General features: G+C 37.4%; 1 protein-coding gene across 2 annotated transcripts in view; it reads left to right on the top strand.

Moving 5' to 3' along the window:
• Positions 1-22,990, top strand: part of disc1 (disrupted in schizophrenia 1) — a 59,801-nt gene extending 36,811 nt beyond the window's left edge. Inside the window, exons 11-14 of one of the 2 annotated variants that reach the window (XM_023327800.1) lie at positions 8,697-8,940; positions 10,965-11,009; positions 17,708-17,831; positions 21,341-22,990. In XM_023327800.1, the coding sequence (XP_023183568.1) occupies positions 8,697-8,940; positions 10,965-11,009; positions 17,708-17,831; positions 21,341-21,558 (631 nt within the window). In that variant the 3' untranslated portion in view covers positions 21,559-22,990. Of the gene's footprint in view, positions 1-8,696; positions 8,941-9,912; positions 9,953-10,964; positions 11,014-17,707; positions 17,832-21,340 lie in introns of those variants that run through there. The other variant, XM_023327801.1, reaches the window with a different exon arrangement.
• The last annotated feature ends 309 nt before the right edge of the window (positions 22,991-23,299 follow it).

The following is a 23,299-nucleotide window of genomic DNA, read 5'->3' as shown; positions in this document are numbered from 1 at the left end:
CCAAACAGGACCAAACTGGAACCAATTTTTAATCAAATATCCTGTTTTTCTTCTTGGCATTTCGTGGCTTCCTGTGTGCATCCTTTAACAGACAGAGTCACCTCTGGAGGAGTTTGTGCCAGACAGAAATGAGTCACTTTCTGTCAACATAGCTTGTTGAGTTCCTACCCTTATTTTGGATTAAAAGTACAAATAATATTATTAACGCTCGATCTTAAACCCTCTAAAACACGGCCCAAAATAAAAACTAATCTTTAGATCTCGAAACTTTTTAAGAGCCAGTTATGTGAGTATGTGTTGATAAAACCCATAAAAAAAAACTGTTAAAATATCAATAACTAGCTTCGATAAATACTTCTTAGAATTAAATAATATTGAACATCTTTTCAAGCTGCAGGACTCCGTCATTGTTTTTGTTTTTTCTGTGGAGCCACTAGAACTATTTGCAAAGAATTTTTAAATATTTGTGCTTACGTACGACAGTAAATGTGACTTTAGTTACTCGCTGTGTCGATTACAACTTGACATCAAGTAAGACTGAGGAAATGGTGTAAATAGTGCCACCTGCAGGTGGGAGTTACCACCAAATGTTTCTCACCAGTTTCTGGAAACATTTTTCAATAAACTCCCAATGATGCATTAGTGTGAAAAACTGCAGTGGTCTGTAAATTTGTGAAAAACTGGATTGACGTAATTTGGTGTCTGGAGTTTAGAGGGCCACATAAAAAGCTGTAGCGTGCCGGATTTAGCCCTCAGGCCTTGAGTTTGACACATTTGGTCTAAAGTGTTTGAGCTTAGGTTTTCTTTTATTAACCCTTTAAACATCCCATTTCTATCTGATGTGTTAAAGTATTCATCTTTTTTACATCTTACTTTGACCAGTCGACTGTTTGGCTTAACCAACCTGCTAACCTTGCATCTAATCTCAGCAGATTTTATTGAAAGATTGAAAAATGGAAAACAAAATTGACTTTCTTGATGTTAATACACAGATTCAGTAATTAATGCCAGTAATCAAATAACTGTGTAAGGATCTATTCTGACCAATTTAAACCAAAATGTATTATACAAACTAACTGAAACTAATTCAGAAAACATTTTTAATAGAAATAATTTAAAACTGCAATTAAGTTGAGAGTTCAAAGCGATTAAAACAGCCTCTCGTTACCTGATTAAAGTCTTGCTCTGTCTCACTTTCTCATAGCCTGTTCAGATTTCTGATGTGTCAGAAAATACAATTAAAATAAAAATAGTTCCTGACAGCTTTTCTGATTCTCTTTACTTTGATTAAACACCTCACTGATATTTAAAACAATGAATTCGGAGTTTTAACTAACTAACAACCTTTACAAAATGACAAAAACACAAAATCCTACCAAGTATTCTTGGCAAATGTGAAGTGCAAATAAATTAGTACTTGAGTTAAGACAAAATTAACTTACAAGTAACTTTCCAGCAAGATATAGCAGCTTGTTTTAAATAAATAATTCCTTGATATTACTAGTTTCACTGGTAGATTATTTCTAATTATAAGAAGACATTTTATAAGAGTTTTATTTACTTAAAACAAGCTCCTATATCATGCTGAAAAGTTGCTTGGAAATTAGTTTTGCTTCATTTCCAGAGTACTAAGATACTTGAACTAGAAACACTTGGTAATATTTTGTGTTTTCGCAATAAACAAACGAGTGTTGCTGTCGTTTTCACCTGATATGTGAATCCACTAATGGTGAATGGACCAAATTTATATTTTTAAGTCGCAGCAACAAATTAAAGGGCTTAGTAATTGTCCTTCATCACACTCACAAATGAGTTCAGTTTCTCAAAATGATTGAACTAGAGTAGAAGTCTTGCTCTCTCTTGCAGCCTGATTGAATCTGATCAGAAATGTTTAAGTTTTCAAAAGGCTCTGTTATGCAGAAACACATATTATTCTTTGTAAAATACACCACACACAGATGCAAAGATCACCTATCAGTCACTGTAAATATTCTAGACAGTGGTGAAGAGGTAGATTAGTGTCTAGTCTCTATGGCGACGGAGTCCTCTGAAAAAATAAAAACTATTATCTCCTCCATACCGAAGACTAGAGAAGAATAATAGAGTTGTGCAGAAGCTGCTAAGTGTGTCACCAGACAAAAATTAATTTAATTCAAATTAGCTTCACCTCAGAGTTGTTTAAAGCATTATGTAGATGCTTCATTAGTAAGTGCTTCTTGTGTTTGTCCCACTTTTTCACGCTCCTTCCTCTGCAGAGACTTGGCTGCTATTTATCATGTATGATAGATGCAAACCAGCTGGGTGTGGAAGTCATTAAAATGCTTGGGCATGTTCTCCTCGCAGAGGTTGCAGACATGCAGTTTGCATGTAAGCAAAAAAAAGAAAAAAAAAAGGAAAAATGAGCAAAATCACAACATAAATTTAGGAAACCTTGAATGGACGTGTTCTTACCGAACATAGTGAGTCTTATCCACTTGTTAGTGCCTGGGAAAGATTTTTGTTAAGAAACATCTCAATGATATCAAAAAAATATATTTAAAAATTGTTTATAATTTCAGCATTTTTCAAACCTAAAATCCTCATTCACTAAATTTCTGACCATTACTGCCCTCTCCTACTCTCTTTAACCCTTTAAGACCCAAGTTTCAAATCTCCGACTGGATGTTTTTCTCTTATTTTAATTGTACGCAGTTCTTTAAATGTCCTGTGAGTAAATATATATTTGCCCACTTATCCATAACAACTATAACTTTCAATATCTAGCAAGTTATTTTCACAATTTACCATCTATTAAAAGAACGCCCCTCAGATTAATTTCACTTCCTGCTACAGCAGGGGTGAAATTGCAATAATAACCTTATATTGGCTGGAAAGTGCTTGAAGACCAATAAAGATCCTATTTTCATTGGCTTTTGGTACAAAATCTGTTCATATTTGAAAGACTTCACTATGCCATGCATTCAGTCAATGTTCCTAAAGCCTTTGGGAGAGAGAAAGGCCCTCAGCATCACACATCCTTCACTGTACTTCACATTACGTAGGCGGTGCTTTATTTCTTGCCCTTTCCACCTGGTTTTCTGGAAAACAACATGATCCTCTCTGTGGCTTATGGCATAATAAATAAATGTCCTAGTCCAACTTTGTCACCAGTAGATAAACAATCTACTTCTAACTTCAAAAAGAAAACACGAATAAAAAAATCTTTGGTTACATTTATGTTCAGGTAATTTTTGGGAGTACCTGTATTCTTAAACGATTCTGGTTAATAGTTGGATGTTACGAATACTTTCAGTGTAACAATATATTGATAGAAAAAGAGATAAATATAAGTTTCAGGTCTTTTTGCACATCATCCCATTGTAATGCTAATAAACGTGGTCGCCGTTGCTCTTTTCCCATCTGTCACTCCTACCTTTTTAGACCCTCTCTTTGATTTCACAGTGTTATCGACACCTTTTTCACAGCTGGTTGTGTTGGAAATTAGAACGCTAAGATGAAACATTAACATCCATTTCTAAAGTGTGAATACCGACTGCAGCTTGTTAGATTTTCCTTTTGTAATTCTCTTCTCAGTGGGAATTGTGTTTGCTTTACATTATTTTCCACCCCAAAGCTGAACACAAACTTTGTGTGATTCTTTAATGCACCTTTTTTCACGCTCCAACCAAACCTGCTTGCACAAGCAGGACAAAACCAGAGCCTCTTTGCTCAGCAGTTAGCCCTCGGTATATTTATAGCGCTCCCTCGGCGGCTCTCTGAGCTCAGACGTAACGTCCTCAAGGAGAAAGAGCAGTCCTGTCAGTCTGCGGTCCCTCAGGACAGCTGGGTGTTTCTCCTTCCCCTGACTGGGCCGTCAGCGGCGCAGCACGCCCACACCCTGCCACTGTCAGATGGAAGACCGAGCGGCTGCCACCAATTAACCCCCTGAGTGGGAAGTTCATAGTGACGGGCACCGGGACGCCATCACAACAAGGAGGCTTAGGCACTGATGGGTTTATGTGAGCTTTGATGCCGGCTCTCTACAGCGAGTCTCGGAGAAGATTTTCTGGCATATTTATATTTCCCAGAAACGCATGAACCTCCAGTTGATAATGATTTAGGAAAATGCGCGTTAGCGAGCATGCGTGTGCCTCTCATCTTCAAAAGAAACAAAGGAGTAGAAAAAAATGGCTCACTGGGTGCATCCCCACTATTAGAAGAACTCAGAAACACGAGTGTTGAGTAGAAAATTGGCGAGGGCAGGGAGGTGGGGACGAACAATCTCTCTATTGTCTCTTTGCCAAATGAAGGTTAGAAAACAGCTGAGAGGCGTGCGTTGGCAGGGAACAGAGGTTGGCAGCCTTTTCAGGCGGGAGATGGGCTGCAAAACAAGTGGCATTCAATTTTGGGCGCTGAGACTCTCATCGCTGAGTAAAGAGATTAAACAATATCATCCGAGTGCGTTTTGTGTTTTAGTTTGTTGACAGACGAAAGAGAAAAAAAGAGTTTTACACTGTAGGTAAAAAGACAATACTTTAATCTAAACATATTGTGACTAAGAGGATGATTTATTCTATTTTTTTTGTACATGTGGCTCATCATTTTGAACTCTTCAAAAGATCCTTCTTCCTTTAGGATGGTGAAAATCTCAGTTTGAGTTTAGTTTCTGATTCATTCCTGAGATTAAACTTATTCCTGACATGTAACCCCCTGAGGAAATCTTTGCTGAAAAGACAGAGACATAACATTATGTCACATCAAAACCAGGAAGTTTGTGGTGATTGAGTAAGAATCAACTTTATTGCTGGGTTGCAGATGATGTAGTACTGACGTCACGCAATACAGATGAATTGTGCTTGAAGAATGGTGAGGATGGAAGCGCAGGACCCAGGTTATGGAGAAAAATTATGATTTAATGAAGATAGTACGCAAATATTCAAAAGTCCAGGCAGCACAGAATGAGCAGAAGGCTAAGACTCAAAACTGGTAACAATCAAATAACAGACAGGAGACTCGACGGTAGACACACCAAGACATGACAAAATGACTAGACAAGACAAGGACCCAACAAAGAACAAGGAACACAGGTGGGTTTAAATACACAGGGAGACAATCAGGGGAAACAAGGAACAGGTGTAACTAATCAAGGGGTAGACGGGACAACAAATAGAGCACAGAAACCAAATAAACACACAGAAAAACTCAAATCCTCACAGACAATATTGAGCATAACCTAAATATACGCATATTTCTTTGAGATACCTCGTCTGCCAGCCCATTTAGCGCATCATCGTACTCGCTACGACCCATTTTGTTGTTTTGAACCGGAGTAATTCACTTCCAGACCCCCATCTGAATTCCACACGTCGTCCGGGTCCCGTGTCTGAAACCCAGCAATTGGTCAGGGATGTGTGCACCAATTTGGATACTTTTATTTATGATAACCAAAGTCAGTCAAGTTGTAAGCTTTATCTAAAAGGAAAGTTTTTGTTAAATATCTATAAATAAAAGTAATTTATTGAAATGTTATTTGCCATGCTAATTTTTCTCCTCAAGCTAGCAACGCGGGGCCCACTAAAATCAGGAGATAAGAGGCAGCATTATGCTAAACAAATGTAATAATTATTGAGAATAGAGAATAAAAGTGAATAAAACATTAGAAAAGTTTATGTTTCTTTACATATTTTTTAGCATTGTCTTCTGACCCCAAGCCATTAGCTTTATAACAAGCAAATCTACCGCTTAGTTTTTGAATGCTAACAGATTAATATGTTTTGTTTGGTTAAATAAATAGTTTTGTTTTTAAACCTTTGGCCCACAGTTCATTGTAATCTAAAACTGAAGTTCATTTAACACTTTTAGAAACTCAAGTAGCCACAAATAAATTTGGTTTGGGACTTCTGGGCTTGAAATTGTTCTCTTAAAGCAGAAATTGATTTGGACCAGAAACTGTAAATATGTCTATAAATATTCAATGTTTGAACAAAAGGCTGAGTCAAATACATTGTTGTACATGTTCAGCGTCTCGGTACATTTTTTTTTTTGGTGTGATATGTTAAAGCTAGAATGTGTTTCTATGAAGATCAATGGATATAAGTCGTAAAATGTCACCTGCTGGGACTGAAGCCAGCTGGTAATAATTTGTTATCTAAAGGTCACTAAAAGAGGAAGGTGAATACATAAAAGTACTGAAAAGGTCAGGAAGAGACTTCCCATCTGAAACTGTGGAGAGGCTGTTTGATTTGAAGCAAAATTGAAAAAGTATAGAAGATTTTCATATTACACTAAACAAAAAGATGCCAAACAAGGATAAGAATTACATTTTAAACCACTCATAGCCACCAGTGAAGCATTAAATGGACTGAAAATAATTAGTTTTGCATCTCCAGGTGAGTTTTTTTTACAGGTCAGAGTGAGATATCGTAACACTCAGAGAGCAAAAATCTTCCTGTTCTCTTTCATGCTCAGAAAGATGAAGACATCCACGTTCATTTTTCCCTCCATGCCGCCTCTCTTTGAAGCTAAAGGGCAACCTGTCAGGAGCACATTCGCTCTCGTTACGTTTCTGTCAGCGTCTCCCAAACCCAAACGACTCCCTCTCCTCCTGTCACTCTTCTGTCAGTGCTTTAATGTGGAGATGCTGTTAAAGATGTCCTTTACCGTGCTTCTGTTCTCAGATGGTGTGACCGAATTTAACACAGTCATTTTAACTTCTCATTATTATTTAATGGTCTTATTAGAGTTGCTTCTTATCAACGTTCTGTAGATTGCCACATAAATCCACATCTCCTCATTTATGCTTTAAATTTATTAAGGGGGCAGTTTTATGTAAAATCAACATGATGTTATAATGTTATCAAAAACATACATGGAGTGTTGCTTTGATTCTTTCATTCATGTTTGAGAAAAACTTTAACCTCCTAAGGCAACCATATGTGCAAATCTCCACCACTCAGCTCCTTCAGACTAGCCAGCAGCAATTAGCAAACACTTGGTGGAACGTCACGCGTTCTGAACTCAATATACGAGCTACTTCTCAGTTCAACGATGGTAAAACATTAAAGGGCTAATAGAGGAGCGATGTTAGTTTCAGAAAGAGCAGGAGTTTTTAAAGAGACAGATGCCCAATTTCAAGGTGTTAAATTAAGAAGCCAAATTTCTTTAAGTCATATTTGAGAAATATTGCATTTTTTAACAAACGCAAGGCATCATAGTTATTTGATTGTGCTCTAAAATGAAGGAATGTCCCACAGCTACATGTCAAACAAGAGGTTTATGTAGCCAACCCACGACTGTAGCTTTTATATCAATATCATACAATAAACTGTTGTGTCTGTTTCTGTAAATTTCACTGTAATTTGTAAAAACATAATGCTGTGCAGTACTAAATAACTTCTTCCAGTGTAAAAATACAAAGAAATAAAGTGTGAAATGTTTAACTCTTGGCTGGTTTGAACACTAGGTGGTGCTCTTTAGGAAATTAGCACTATTCATTAAGTGCCTATCTGTTACTGCCTGGGGGATTTCTTGTATGGTGTTTAATTTAAATCCAAATGAAAGAGAGAAAATCAAGACATAAACGTTGCAAAGTGTGTATGGCGATTTCCCAACTAGGGGCAAACCTGAGGGTTGATTTTATGGACATAAAATAAAAATACGACTTGCCATAAACTTGCTATTATACGGTTATTGGGCATTTATCCACGTCTCACTGTCCACCAGAAACCTACACACACTCTGCTGATTGAACTCACACAGCTGGATCATCCTTTTATCTATTTTTATTACTTTGGTGTGAAGAGTAGATAGTGTCTTAATCTACTCATACTATGTCAAGGTGCTTGACAAAAAATTTTTGTTAAAAATGAAATACTTAATTACAGCACCGTGATTATTTGGTACAAATACATGCAAACCAATATGAACATAAAAATTTATCACAATATTTTACAGTACTATTAGGATAACAATAAAAATGACGATAAGAACTATTTCTGTTTTAGATAACTGCATGGCTGTTATTGTGTGTCGTAGCAATTATAACCCCACAAACACAAACACTGCTCTTAAAAACATTCCTATTTTTAAAAAAGTAATAACTGTATTTTCAAATTTATTTGTATTTTTGATGTTTTCATTGAACAAACAGTGCAGAAAATAGTAACACTAGTATTACTGACAATAAGGATTGTTAGCGTAATTTCCTTAATTTTGGGAGATCGGTGATTTTTATATATGAAGCCAATCTTATCCACCAATCTTATCTAGCTTGGCAAAGGTCTAAGAATCGACCACTGTCTTCTTTTACTCTCCGGTGAAAAACGTTCGACTGTCAGACCACCCCACCAAGTTATGTGTGCATGTTTACAATTAAAAATAGTGACTCCACTGTTGCCAACTCAACAACTTTCTTTGTATATTGAGCAGCATTTCAGTCAAAAAAAATTGGTATCGGTCAAAATCGGAATCAGCAGATTAAGCTTTTTAAAAGATCGGTAGTCATCGATCAGTCAGAAAACTGCAAACGGTGCACCCCTAGTTTTATTATCTTCCAACAAATGGTAAAACTATGGGCAGTTTTTTTAGTTTTTTAAACATCCTTAGTTGGGACTTATTTTAACGACAATAAATCAAAAGTCTTATAATGAAAAGAAATGTATCATGATAAATGTCTGAAAACATTTTGTTCTTTTCTCTCTCTCTCTTTCGCTCTCCAGCTGTGGCTGTCCCGGTTTGGAGCGGATCTGGGAAGCCGACCTGGAAGCGTGTCACCTGTTCCTTCGAGGCCTGCAGCTGCGAACCTCCAGCTGCGGCGGCCCAGACGTGGACGACGCCCCCGATCCAGCAGTTTATACCTCCAACCAGCCCTGCACCAAAGAAGAAGAAGACTGCGCCATGCTGACTGCATTGGGAGGCCGCTGGTGTCCTGAGGCCAACTTGCAGAACTCAGAGTTCACAAAGGTAACAGTGAATGTATTCTTACCAACACAACATGCATTATTCATGTACATTCATGCTGCAGTGCATAAGAGATATGAAGTTTCTTGAATGTATAAGATCCCCCCTCTCTGGCTTTAAGGCAGGATAGTAACATAACCTATGCTTGCCACCAAGAGGTTAAACTGAAGCACATGTTTTTAGACTCAGCTGCATTTTTTTACATGTAATGTGGTGTGAAGCGTGGCCTCAAATACAGCATGCCTGCTTTGTCAGCCATCCCACTTGACTGGAGAGGACGTTTTCAGTTCACACCGCTGTGAGAGCCTAAAAATCTGCCGACCGCAGAGAGTCGAACAGCAGCCTATTAGCCCGTTAGCTCGGAGGCATTTCTGAGGGACTTGGCCATTTGGAGACGCCATCAAAGAACTTCATTCAATACACCGCTGAATTTCAGAGTTGGTTTCTACATGTTTACATGTGTTTAGTGTAAAGCAGGCGTGTGTGAGAGGTTTTTTTTAACCCGAGTGAGAGGAGAGGTCCCGCTGCCTCAGGGTCGAATCGGACTCGCTCTCAACTGTTCTCGCCCTTCCCTCCGCCCACACGGCCTGGTAGATTCATCTGAGGCAGGAACAAAGCCAGCAGTGGAAGAAATAACTCCGACATGTTTTAATCCTTGGCTGTTATGGATTGTGATTTAAACAACGGTTTTTCTATAATTTTGCTCATTCAGATATGTAATTTCACTGATGCATTGCAAAAAGTTTAAATTTCATAACCTTTCTCTGAGAGCTTAATAATCCCTTGCATGTATTAAAACTCATTTATTTTCTTGCACTCTTTAAGCCTTTTTAACTTTTCTTAAACCTGCTATTTGCCTCCATTGCGGTACCTTCTGCGTTGATGTTTACCACTCCCATCTCCTGCATTTTACAAACTGCATGCAGTCATTTTCTCTGCCTGCTTTGTCTTTCTGTCTTTCTTTTCTTTCAAAAGCCCCCAGGCCTATCCTAACGTCTCTCCAACAGCTAAAAAGGTGAGACAGAAAACCATTTCTCTCTTTTTGTGTCAAGGATACTCAGTTTTCCTCTTTCTCTGCAAAAGAAACCTGAAAAAAATATTTTGTGGCTCATGTTTATGGTAAAGATGTTCACAAAGTCATCAAATGAATTCAGATTTTATGGCAGAAGCAGGTAATTTTAAACTTAAATGTGGATTTTTTTCAGAGAGGGAGAAAAAAATCCTTATTGTTTTGAACCAAATTGCAAGTGTCAAGTACTTTGGTTCCCTGCTATTAATTTTAAATAGGACAGCACTTAGTCTAATGTAATATTTCACAAGGTTGGAATATAAAGAGAGAGAGGAATCCTTCATCATTTCTCTTGGCTAAAGATTGCTTTTTAATAGAGATATTTTGCAAATGAGCCGAATGAATCATGTTTTTTAAATTAAAAAACTCCTAGTGATAGTTTGTGCTTTGCAGTGCGACGTAGCTATTTCTTTTGCAAAAATATTTACTTTTTCCACTATTAAAGTTTTCCTGTACATTTTCTTAACCGGGTTGCAGTTTTGCCTTCTAGCTGCAATCATAGTTTGCTTCCCTGCAGTGTTGGAAATAATCATTTTGTGAAAGAACTCTTACTGCTGGTCTGCTGTGTTTACCTGAAAGGAACAAACGTCTAAGGCCTCCGTTTTTAATTAAAACCGCTGATTATTATTTGTTGCCTCTCTTATGAACTTTCCCTTAAGCCACAAACAATACGCCGGCCTGCAAGAGGAACGGTAATTACTTCCCTCCTTAGTGAGGAACGCGTGATTACATATCTTGAATACAAACAATAAAAACCTGCAGCAAAGATAAGACAAATATTCGTTTTCCTATTTTTTTCATTATTATGCTTGAATTGGGGATAAATAATCACGACCTCTTCACAACATGATGATGCTGCACACATGGAGCCCTCAACCGGCATAATTGGAGTTTTAATAATTCATGAGCAGGTTTACGACCGAATGACCTCAACAAACGTTTCCCTCTTTTGTTGCAGAAGCTGGAGGAGTTTTTGTTCTGCATGGAGGAAAACCACCCTGAGGTTGGTATCCTGAACGCTCTCGCTGGATGTCATCGCTGTAATTGAAGTGTGTTGACCTTGATTGATGCAAAAGAATCTCATAGTTGACTTCAACTTAAACATGACCCCTGACAACATTCTCATCGTCAGATCAATATTTTCTACGCGAGAAGCCTTGGCTGCGTTCCCAGACTGTCTTTGGTTTTTATTCATCTGGACAAAGCCAGGCATCTCTTTGCTGAGCTTGTAGTTTCTTTTCAGCACTTTTAAACATTTGTATTGTTTCTTTTAATTATAAACACAAATTTATTCATAACAAATATCAATCTGTACAAGGTTACTATGTACAGCAAGCTTAAATGTGCAATTTCAGTTACAACAGCGTGGAAATTGCCTCCAAAAATACAGTATCCAATGTTTACCCCAGAAAACGTAAGTCTGGTGAGTTAAAAATGTTTAAAGTTGACAGGAAATTTGAAAATATTACTAGATAGTAAATCATTTTAGGAAGACTGGAAGATTAATACCTAAATACCAACTATAAAGTCTTAAAAAAGGCAATAATTGAAAACATAAACTAAGATAAATTAACATTCTAAGCCTGGTGGGGGCACAAGTAAAGCCTGGTGACCCGCCAGGCTTATAATGCAGTGAGGGAAACCCTGGTATCTGTCAAAAGTAGTTTGCTTTAATTTAAGTTTTTTCCACTTTTATTGGGATATTGTTACTTTATGTGACCAAAGCAGTGAATATCTGTGTGTTTTTCAAAATACATTTAGAAATAAGTTTTAGAGTACATAATGCATTCGTTGCCTCTGAGCCAAGTAAAGTTAGAACCACATTTATGTCACAATTACAGCCGTAAATCTTTTGGGATATGTCTCAACCGACTTTGCATATTTAGGTATCTGATCAATCAAACAAGCTCAAGTATAATCAAATTGGTAATCTGAGACTATAATCTTGGGCAAAATTTCTATATTTAGATGTAGATCTAAATATAGATCAGTATGTCTGGCTAATACTGGGATCAAACCCATTTCATTGTAGTTCTGGCTCTGTGTTTGGGGTCATTGTTCTGCTGGAAGGTGAACTTCTACTCCAGTTTCAAATCTTTTCCAAATGTTTCCTGATTGTCCTTCGTTTACCTCTGTTCATTTTCAGGTACGGAGAGTTTATGACTCTGCCTGACAAAAAACATTCAAACAGCCGTTTTTCCTGGTGTGTTCAGGGTGACGTTGAATAATGGGCACAATTGATTTACTATTTAGAACAATTTGATATTTTGTTTAGAACAAAAGGTTCAGTTTTGGTCAAAATGGCTGTAAATTTAGGTCATAATGGATTGAGCAGAGCTGCGTGAGACGTTCAAAGCTTGGAATATAAAATAACTTTACTTTAAAGCACGGGTGTCAAACTCATTTTCATTTTGGGCCATATCAAAAATCTGAATGTTCTTATAGGACCGGTTGTGCCAGAGTATGTGATAAAGCCAATTAAACTGTTAAAGTATCAATGAATAGCTCTTCCTCCAGGATTTTGTGAGTCTTTTAGTGGTTTTTTGCAATCAAAATTACAGATTTTGTGGTGCCAATTTAGAAATGTTTGTAAGGAATTTGCACTAATGTGACTTTTTATCACTCGTCTTATCAATTACAGACATCAAGTAAGGCTGAGGCAGCAGTCAATAAGAATTTTGACCAATTTTGAGAAACTTTGCAGTAAAATTAGTAGAACCTGTTAAAAAAAGAAGAAAACATCCAGTCATTTTTTTTAAATAGTTTTTTGTCTGGAAAATTAGCCTTTTCAAAAATCTTACGGAGTGTAATGTCACAAATCAGCAGGCGCTGCACCATTACCTAGCAACCACAGCAAAGCCCAGTCCGTTACCTAGCGAAGTGGAGCGAAGGGAGTCAAAGGAGCTTGTGACTAATCTCAAATATAGGGCGGGGTATACCTAAAAAAACATTAATAAACAAACATTTAACAGAGATTTTTTTATTTTTTCCCCTCCCAGGGGTCTTTTGTGGGCTCTAGTGTCCCTTATATGAAAGTAGGTTGACAGGAAAGGGGGAAGGACTTGTCACCAGGTCCGGGAATCGAACCCACGACGGCCGCGTCGAGGACTCAAGGCCTCCAAACGTGGGTCGCGCTAGCCCCTAAGCCACCATAGCACGCCCCTTAATAGAGATTTTTAAAAGAATAATAGATAGACTGCAGTGATGTGTGTGAAAAAGAGACATTAGTTATGAAACGTCCCGCTGTAATTTGTGTTGGTCTATCATTTAAAATCCTGCTTAGATAGACTGTGGGGTTTTTAATGTGATGAAATGTGGAAGGGCTCCAGGCGGTTGGATACTTTACATTATGGTTGTATGTCCTTGTGAACTCTTAAATCACTCTGGGTTATAAAATCTGGCTGACTTACAAAAATAAAAAAAAGATTCAGTCACAATAAAGTATGATGCATCACTGAGTCAAAGGATCTGATGGCCGTTTAATGGGGCCGGTATCGCTCTCGTCATGGTGTTGTGATAGCGCCGCGCAGGAGCCGGATTCTCTGCTGAGGCGCTGACCTCTTTCTCCTTTCCATAATGACTTTAAGTAAATGATTTCCACTTAGCTGCTGCCAGGCCGCTGCCCTGCTGCCACAATGGAGATTGATTGGTGTGTGAGTGTGTGGGTGTTTTAGCCCTCTTATGTTTTCTTTTAATCCTCGCTAATTGTTCCTTTATCATCTCAAGGTCCTCGCACGCCCCTCTTCACAATGGTTCACAACAGCAAACAAGAATTAAATCGAAATGCTGAAGGCTCGATAATTAGCTTTGTTGATTACAAAACAGATCCTGGATCCTGACTGAATAACCTGTAAGGGAGAAACATTGATGCCACAAATGTCACAAAATCTGCATTTAAGCCCAGAGTTATTCATTGTGTATTTATTAATATGCACAGATTTATACTTTAACATGATTCTTCTCATTGGAAGTCATATAAACATTTTAAAATGGCCCACCAAGAGTCCCAACTGGAATCTGAAAGAAAATTTGTGGAGAAAGCTAAAGATTAGTTTGATAATAAGGAAACCTTCAAAACTTGGAGCTCATTATAAGATATATAATTAAAATCCCAGTGAAGACCTGAAAAAACCTGCTGAGCAGTTAGAAGAAGAGTTTGATTGCTCTAAATCCAATAGATAGTTTCTCACTGATTACTGAGAATGGTATCAATGATTCCTACAATGAAGTAATTTAATAAAATATAAATATAAACACGTATTTTTCAAAATTGATCCTCCTTTTACATATTTCTATCATATTTGTGCTTCTTTATATAAAATTTAAATAATTATAAGTCTAAATCTGCCAGAAATATGAATAATTTTGGGTTAAACTGTATCTAGTTATAATTAATTTGTTTATTTGTGAAACAATCTTGCTGGCTTTTGTTTAAAGCAAACAAAAACTTTGATTTTTGTGGCCTGTATTTCTGTTTAGACGTGGATCTGACTTGGAGTTGACGGAGGTTGTGAAAGAGATTCCAGCTTCCTGCACATTAACGGCATCCACCATGTCAATCTTTAAAACTGGTGTATGAATGTGTGCTTCTGTGTGTGAGTGGATGAATAAGTGCTTTAGTGAGTCATTAAGACTAAAAGTGCAGCCCATTTACCGTGCATTGATTTTTTAAATATTGCACTATAAATTACCTGTAAGCATTCACAAGGTTTGACAAATCAATAGCTTTCAAATTCTGTATCTTCCTTCACATATAATTGCCACTTTTCTAATTCCTGAAATCTTCCTGCATTGACTTAATGCATTATACTGAACGTAGATGGTAAATGGATGCATTTCCTAACAACAGCTCTGTGAAAATTGAAGATACTACTTAATCATCTGCTACTTAATTTCTTATTTAACACAAATGCAGGAAAGTTGCTTTTTTTTCCCTGAAACCAATTACAACCTCAAGTGTAACCCCGGCACAATATAAATTGTTTGTGTTGTGCGCCTGGTGAGAAGTATCAGGCAGAACAACACCCTAGGGAAGTTGCAAAATTACCTTCTGCCTCTCGTTCATTATTGCTTAAATAATCATACTAAGGCATGCATAAGTTTGACTACTGAATTCAAAAATAATTTCCATCAACTTTATATGTTTTAATATTAGCACTAACATGGAGAGAGAATTACAGAGACTACAGGTGTATGCTTTTAATTCATTCCTGCAAATTAGCGTCTCACTAAAATCTCATTTATGATGTTTTTCTTCTGTGTTACATGGACAGTAATTGGTTTGAACACCAATTGGAGCAAATTATAGTCTTTGGAATATGTATTTTAAACGGTTTGTGTGTGGAGAGAGAAAAATCTACCATTATTGTGCAGAGTCGGAACTATTGGTGACCTAAGTTGACTAATTTTTGCCTCAATCTTGGCTTTGCATCAAGACAAGCTGGAGGACATATTTGTGCTACTATTTCTCCTCTTAAAATTCCTCAAACATGGAAAATAATACTGTGGACTGATGGTATCTCTTTGCCCAAGTCTTCCTTAATTCTGCAGTTACATCAGGAATGATATGCTCACATTGACGGGCCTCTTGATGTTTTACGTTTCTTTGGGGTATTGCATCATCCAAAACGGGGTGCGCAATTACAGGCAGAGATCAGATCCAACTTTCTGGTGATTGCTCCGACACCTCAGAGCTGCAGGGAGCTGATATTTTTTACCTGCAGCTATGAGTCAGATTAGGATCCCTGTGTGTTGTTTGAGGAAAAAGTTGGGTTTTTGTGCATGTCTGTGCCCTAGCGTGTGTGTTTGTGTTCTCTATGCCCGATAAGTGTTAAGAAACTGGGACACAATGTCGGCAGAGGGGCCTGGTCTAATTATGGCCAGCCATACTCTGAGTGCTCTGTCCTACTGCACTCTGCACCTCCATCAAGGTGCCATCCTTCAAAACACACTCTGCACTGCTGCATTCACTGCTGCAATGTATAGATATGTTCTGGTTATTTATATAAATTTGACATGACGTTGCCAAAACATTTTTATAACAAGGAGCAGGTTCAAAAGGAGATTATTCATTATATCATTGTTCTTTACTGGTTAAATTAGAAATATAATTGGAAGAAGAAGTCGTCTAAATTAGTGAAACAAGGCATTTTCTCCATGTAATACGTTTATATAATACATTATGTATTATAACAACTTCATATAACAAGTAATTTTTCCTATAAGATATAATGTGGGATAATATGGAGATTATTTAACTTATGACTGAAAACCGTATAATGACCGTAAATTGAATCAACAATATCAGAAATTATTGATTAGTTTTTTTAAAAAAAGGTTTTGTTCGCTCTAGTGGCATTTATTTGAAAGTAGTTCAACAGGAAAGAGGGTAATGAGAGAGGGGGAAGACATGCAGCAAATGTCGACAGGCCGGGAATCGAACCTGCGACAGCCGCCACGAGGACTAAAGCCTCAATACATGGGTCATGCTTTGCCCCTGCGCCACCACAGCACCCCAGTTTTTTGCTTTAAATATATGAAATATTGCCAAACTGTTGACGTCACCGTTCTTATTTTATCCAGTTTTCAATCCACACCATTTTCTATTTTTATGCAGTTATGAGGCAAAGTAAAAAAAAAACTTAAACTGCTACAGTGCTAGTTACTCGACAGGTTGTTGCTAGGTAACCAAAGAGTGAGTGAGTTGCTAGGTAACCAAAGAGGGAGTGAGTGAGTAGATTCCACCAAACTTGCTTAGTTAACAGTGAGAGATTTAGCGGCCAAAGCCCTTTTTCTGCAAATATGTTACATTGATCATGTTTCTATTGTGATATATTGCTATTGATTTATTGTTTAGCCCTACTTATCACTAGTATTTTTTTTTTCTTAATCAAAATGACAGAATTATTGACTTTAAACAAGCTCCTAATAACTTCTCTGTTAGTTTTGTGTCATTTCAAGAGTACTAAGATGTTTGCACTAGAAACTAAACCAAAAATATTCGGTAAGATCTTGTGTTTTTGCAGGCGGCGTGGTTCTAAACGCTTTTTCATGGTCCTGCGTATTCAGCTGCCAGTTGGAGTTTCAAACGGGGTTAAACCCAAATTGGCCACCAATTCAATTTCAATTCAGTTTATTTATATAGCGCCAAGTTACAACAAATGTCGTCTCAAGGCACTTTACAAAAGAAAAAAAAATGTAACAATGCCTGTTTTACATTGAAAACAGGCAAAATAATGTACCAAACCTCACCAACCTGCACTGCTCAGTGCACACAAGCCAAAATTTTAAAAACTGTGTAAAAATAATTTAATTCAACCGCTCTGAACTTCTCTTTGACAGCAATAACATCAACATTACTTCCGTTGTAGTCTGCTATGCAGATCCTCTGTCTGCGCTGATGAAGTTTTTCTCACCTCTTCAGATCCTGAATGGATTCAAGTAATAGTAGCCCGGGACATTTTTCGATTAGTTCAATTGATAATTATTTGTTCAACAGTTTTGTTTACTTCTGTATGTTTTATTTTTTTCATACTGTTCACCACAAAACCTTAAGTTGTGTAAATCTGGGGTTCATAATTTACATAACTATGACGTTCTGTTGAGGTAACAATGGTTGTGTTTTGGTCTTTTTAGTATCAAACACATATTTCAGAACAGTTTGATTTTTTTTTGTTGTTCTGCCTTTTCTGTGCCATCCAGGATGTGTGCAGCGAGGCCGACGCTACAGACCTGACGGAGCGCTGCGAGCTCATCGGTGACAGACTGATCGCCTTGGAGGACAAACTGCAGACAGCTTTACTGAATCGGGATCAAGCCCTCACCCATATCCTTCCAGTTCAACCTAAATGTATAAAAATCCTGCCTTTCTTTACGTCTGTCCCTTCGGATCCTCTCAAGGCTTTTTGACTTAAAAGTAAACATCAAAACCACTCAAACACTGACAGATGTTTGCTGTGCCGACTTTACCTTTAAAGGGGAAAAAATGTCATATGTGATTTCATGAATCCATTTTAGGGAGAGAATAAAGGATAGACAGCGATTAGTTTTGAGGGTTTTTTTCTGAAAGACTGGCTGGGCCAACTGGAAAATGAAATACTAAAAGTCCATGTGAGGTTATTAGAGAGCCGCTGATGTGCGCTGCCATTCACGACGGGCTGAGATTAAAGCGGGCCGATGGAGGCTGGGCCCGGGCAGACAGAGGAATCTCACTGTAATGACTCTGGCCCTGTCATATCTTAACGTCCATCCTCCAGCTGACCCTCCTGTTCTTCCCCTGCTCTCCTTTTCCCCATCTGCCCAATTCCACTTTCTGGGTCTGGCAGAGAGGAAATTACAATCTCCGTGATAATGACTCGAATCAAACTGTTCTGGCTGATTACAGGTCACAATACATCATTCTCTGTGCTAATTAGAAAGCTGATTGGAAATAGATTAGTGTGTTTTTCTGGCTCCACCTTTCTCTCCCCTCCTGCTTTTACTAAGTGAGATCATATTTCAGAAGCAAAATGAAGAAAATCTGCCAACTAACAATTATTTCCTCAAATAGTGGACGGGAGATCTTATCTGGACCCAGGTCAGCTGTGATTGAATATTTATTTAACTGTTCCTCTCAGCTAATGCACAATAACACATTTTTATGTGCCTGGCTTTTCTAGTCTGAGCAGTACACACTGTAACATGGCTGGAGCCACAGGAAGTACAAATAGAGATTGTATTTAATGGTGTCAGCTAGGGCTGGACAATACGACTCAAAAATGTAAAATAACATAACCATTTAATATCAGTCGATATCAATAACTATTGATTTGGTTTTTGTTTTAAATATCTGAAATATTGACAAACTGAGGCATAACCTCTTGTTTTTCATTCCACACCTTTGTTGTTTACTTTTAAGCATTTGTGAGGCACAGAGGAGGAAGCTGAAACTACTGCTGACTCAGCAGGTTGTTGCTAGGTAACCACATGTTACTCAACAGGTTGTTGCTAGGTAACCAAAGAGTGACTGAGTTAATTCATGCCACCAAACTTTCTTTTGCACAGAATGCTTTATTGTCCAGCCTTAATGAAGATTTCATTTAAAAGATTACATACATTCAATAAATTAAAATATTATTGAAAATTCAATTAATTTCAGGAACTTTTTCCCTGATTGAACTAAATTATATAGATGAAATACACACAGATGGATGCCTGGAAGTCTTTATTTCTGTTGATGATGATTTCCTGCTTACAGTTAATAAAAAAACTGATGTTTAAAATTAGAATATTACAGAAGACCAATTAAAAACAATTTTTAAAAACAGAAATGTGGGCCGAAAGATGATTTATTGTGCAAAAAAATCACATTTTGGGAGTTTTTATACTTCCATTTGGGTCTCAACGTCTTCTAAAATCACCCAAAGAACTTTAAAAAAAGAAGTACAGTACAGACCAAAAGTTTGGACACACCTTCTAATTAAAATGGGTTTTCTTTATTTTCATGACTATTTATAAGGCAATAAATCCCACTTATTAACCTGACAGGGAACACCTATGAAGTGAAAACCATTTCAGGTGACTACCTCTTGAAGCTCATCAAGAAAATGCAGAGTGTGTGCAAAGCAGTAATCACAGCAAAAGGTTGCTACTTTGAAGAAACTAGAATATAAAGGGTATTTTCAGTTGTTTTACACTTTTTTGTTTAGTGCATATTTCCACATGTGTTATTCATAGTTTTGATGCCTTCAGTGTGAATCTACAATGTCAATAGTCATGAAAATAAAGGAAACTCATTGAATTTAAAGGTGTGTCCAAACTTTTGGTCTGTACTGTATGTTAATGGGGTTTTTTTTGGTGTCTGGAAAATGATCAGTTTCAAAAACTTCTGGGCACCGTACCATTACCTAGCAATCCCAGTGAAGCCAGCCCGTCACCCAGCAACCCAAGCTAAGCTCCAGGACATTTGGTCAGCTGGTTTTACCACTTTATGCGCTATACAATGGCTGCTGAAGAAGACAAATATTTTGTTGTTGACTTTCCATCTAGAAACCACTTGCCGCATTCTTGTTGGATGTGTAGGAGGCTCCACTTCTACTTTTCAAAGATGTACAGTTTTATAACTGCACCTCTGTTTGCAACCATTTTCACGTGGGGGGGAGGGGTGGCGTGGCTAACAGCAGCTTATTTGAATTTAAAGTGACAAGAGGCAGGAAAACAACTCATAGGCAAATCATAGAATTACTTTGTCCAAAGAAAAAGTAATGAATATGTTTTGTATAGCTTACAAAACGTATCCTAACATGCTCATAATTAGGATAAGCATAACTGGTTACCTTTACCTTTAACTAAAAGTATGCTCAACACCTGCTTAAAGGTTATTTCCAAATAGTACATTTGATCTATACTCATTAGGATGTATATTCTAATTAACTGAGTGTGACTGTAGATGTCCATGTTGTTATCTGAAGTGTTTGGGGTCAGTCCGCGCTCCCCCATGACAGGCCGTGTACCAATGCAGACTGGCAGGTGGAAACGTACAAAGACTGACCTGCTTCTTTCCACCTCTCTGTTTCCAAGTCCTCATGTGTCATTATTTTCTCATAGCAAGAACTCACTGCACTCTGCAGTTGTGTGGCGGACTCCTGAGTATAGTGGAGATGCAGAAATTGAAGAGAAACTGTACTGCTGGTGATGCCGCGGTTACCATAGTAATGGTAAGATCAAATCAGCAGCCAATATGGGTTTTAATTGGAGCCCTGCTCTCAATAACAAGAGGTTGCATGGGCAGCCTCAGAGAAATGAGGATAAGTTTTTCCATCCTGTTTGGACAAAGTTGCCTCTAAAACTCGTGTCAAATTTTTGCAGCATTCATGATCTCTTTTGGTTAATTATAAATAAGGACGTCTGTGTCTATTCAAAAAGTAAAATAAGCCATCATGCTCCGTCTGCTCCTCCGTTACAGCAATCTCTTTGCTTTGCAACTCAGTGCAGACGCTCACGGTTAATTTAAGTTTCCAAGCAGATTAAACATTCCCTCCGCTGCCGCCTGCTTTTTTACCGTTTCATCAATGGTTCATGAATAATCTAACTGGGCAATCTGCTTGCATGGCTGCAAAGTTTAGATGGGCTCATAAATAGTGAATTAAATAGGGTTAAAGTGGGGATAACTTGATGATCTGTCCCAGTAATCTGTTGAAAATTGATGGCTTCATTGGGCAGTGGCTGTCTCAAACCATTACTGTTAATAGTGTTGCATTGCCCCTGACATTTTGTCTGTTAGTGTGTTTTTTTCCCTTTTACATACTAATATGCATTACACTGAAACATCAGATTCTTCCCTAACCTTCTCTGCACAGTGTTTGGAAAAAGAAGTTCAGGAGGTGAAATCCACCTTACAGCGCATGCTAACGCAGCTCCAGGTAGAAGAACAGCAGGAGGACGACACAGATGTGTCGGATGAGCTGGTGAAAGGCGAAACTCGGGTGAAAGTAAAGGCAGAAGAAGAAGAAGATGAGGAAGAAGATGAGAAAGAAGAAGAGGACCAGTACTTCAGTGACAGCTGGGATATTTGAGATAGACGCCTGTAGAGTTTTGGGAACGCGTACACTAGCAGTTTGATGAGAGCGTAGCCTCAGCGCAGCAGCAGATGTGACCTCAAATCAGTTTACTGTACAGCTTCACAACCAGCTTATGTGCCGTTATATACATCTAAAAGTATAAACTTTATACTGCCTTTCTAAAGGTTAAAATTCAGTGAACCTCGCTGCAGAACTTAAAATCTTACCAAGTATTTTTCCTTAGTTTGTAGTGCTAATAACTAAAACTCCACTGGCAGGTTATTTAATAATCTAGCACTTTTTTCATCCATATTAAGGAATTATTGGCTTAATACAAGCTTCTGAAATGTTGCTTATTATTTAGTTTTGTTCTATTTTAACTTTAATAAGATATATGCACTAGAACCTAAAAAATACTTGATAAGATTTTATGTTTTTTCAGTTCTTTTTCCACATTTTTTCATGTTACAACCACAAACCTGTAAGTATTTTAACCTGGGTTTTATTTGTTAAACCACCACACACTATTTATTATAAAAGTGATACCTGCTTTAAATCTATACTACAGCCCCTGGAATTCACAGCTTTTGCTGTTTGTGTTTTGTCTCTGCCAGCTCTGCACATCTGGAGACTGACTTTTAAAAAAAATAAAATTCTCAAGTTTTCGTTCAACAATGTTTTTATAAAGCCAAAAAAGTTGTTTTACGTTTTAAAGTACATGAATCAACAGATTTTTCTTCCTAATTTCCTCCAGAATGACTATTTCCCATTTGTGATGGGCTAATACGTATCAAGTTGTCCTGCAATTTTTCCAATTATTTGATGATACAGTAAACTAAATTAGACTTTTGTTGATTTTTATAACTTGGCACTGCTTTAGGAATTGGGTTTAGGGATAAATCTCAACTTTAAACCTCTCTAGATCTTCATCACTGAAATAATTAAACAATTTGTGGTTCTAATGTGAAATTGTGCAAAAATGTCAATGCTTTTACCAATGTAAACTGAAAAATATTAAGGATTTGAAAGATAAAATATGTTTGTAAGACCCTTTCAAGTTTTTTAAACCACTTGGGATCTTTTTTCAGGACCAATTTTGTGACATTTTGTTTTTATATGAAGTTTTAGTGTTAGTCTTAATCTGCAGTCCAGCAGTCGGAGCAGTTTGAAGAGTATTTAACCGCTGGACTCAAAGCTGCCATGGACAATATGAACACTTTTAACTGTTAACTTGTTTGTTTTTTTTGCACACAAACTAAAAGTTATCTTATTTTAACATCAGAAAACTACTTTTTCCTGTGTTTTCCCTGTATTTGCACATAATGGTGTTCATTGAAGAACTAATTTTTGTGGTGCTACAAAATGTGAGTTAACTTAAAACACTTTATTTTACACTTTGTGTGGAAAAATGCAATATTTAGGTTGTTTTTTAATGCAAGAAATGTTCTGAAAAATAAAAGTGTAAAAATGGTCTTACAGACTTTGAAGTTCCCTTTTCATTGCCACCCTTTTGATTTATTGGTGTAATTTTACTTCAAAATGTGCTTAGAGACACGACTTCTTCATCTACAGAGCAGTTTGAAGTCACTGTACGAGACTTCATATTTATTCCTAACAGCGTCTCACTAATTACATCACGTTGCGTTCAGCCTAATGTTGCGTCCTGCTGTTTTCTTCTTGGATTAAATCACGGCCCCCCTCCGGTGAGTCAGGCGCGCTGCCAGGCGAGTGAGGGCAGCGGTGACATGTAGGAGAC

The sequence above is a fragment of the Xiphophorus maculatus genome, chromosome 22 (genome assembly GCF_002775205.1).
Source record: "Xiphophorus maculatus strain JP 163 A chromosome 22, X_maculatus-5.0-male, whole genome shotgun sequence".
NCBI lineage: Eukaryota > Metazoa > Chordata > Actinopteri > Cyprinodontiformes > Poeciliidae > Xiphophorus > Xiphophorus maculatus.
This window is presented reverse-complemented; position numbering and strand designations above follow the sequence as displayed.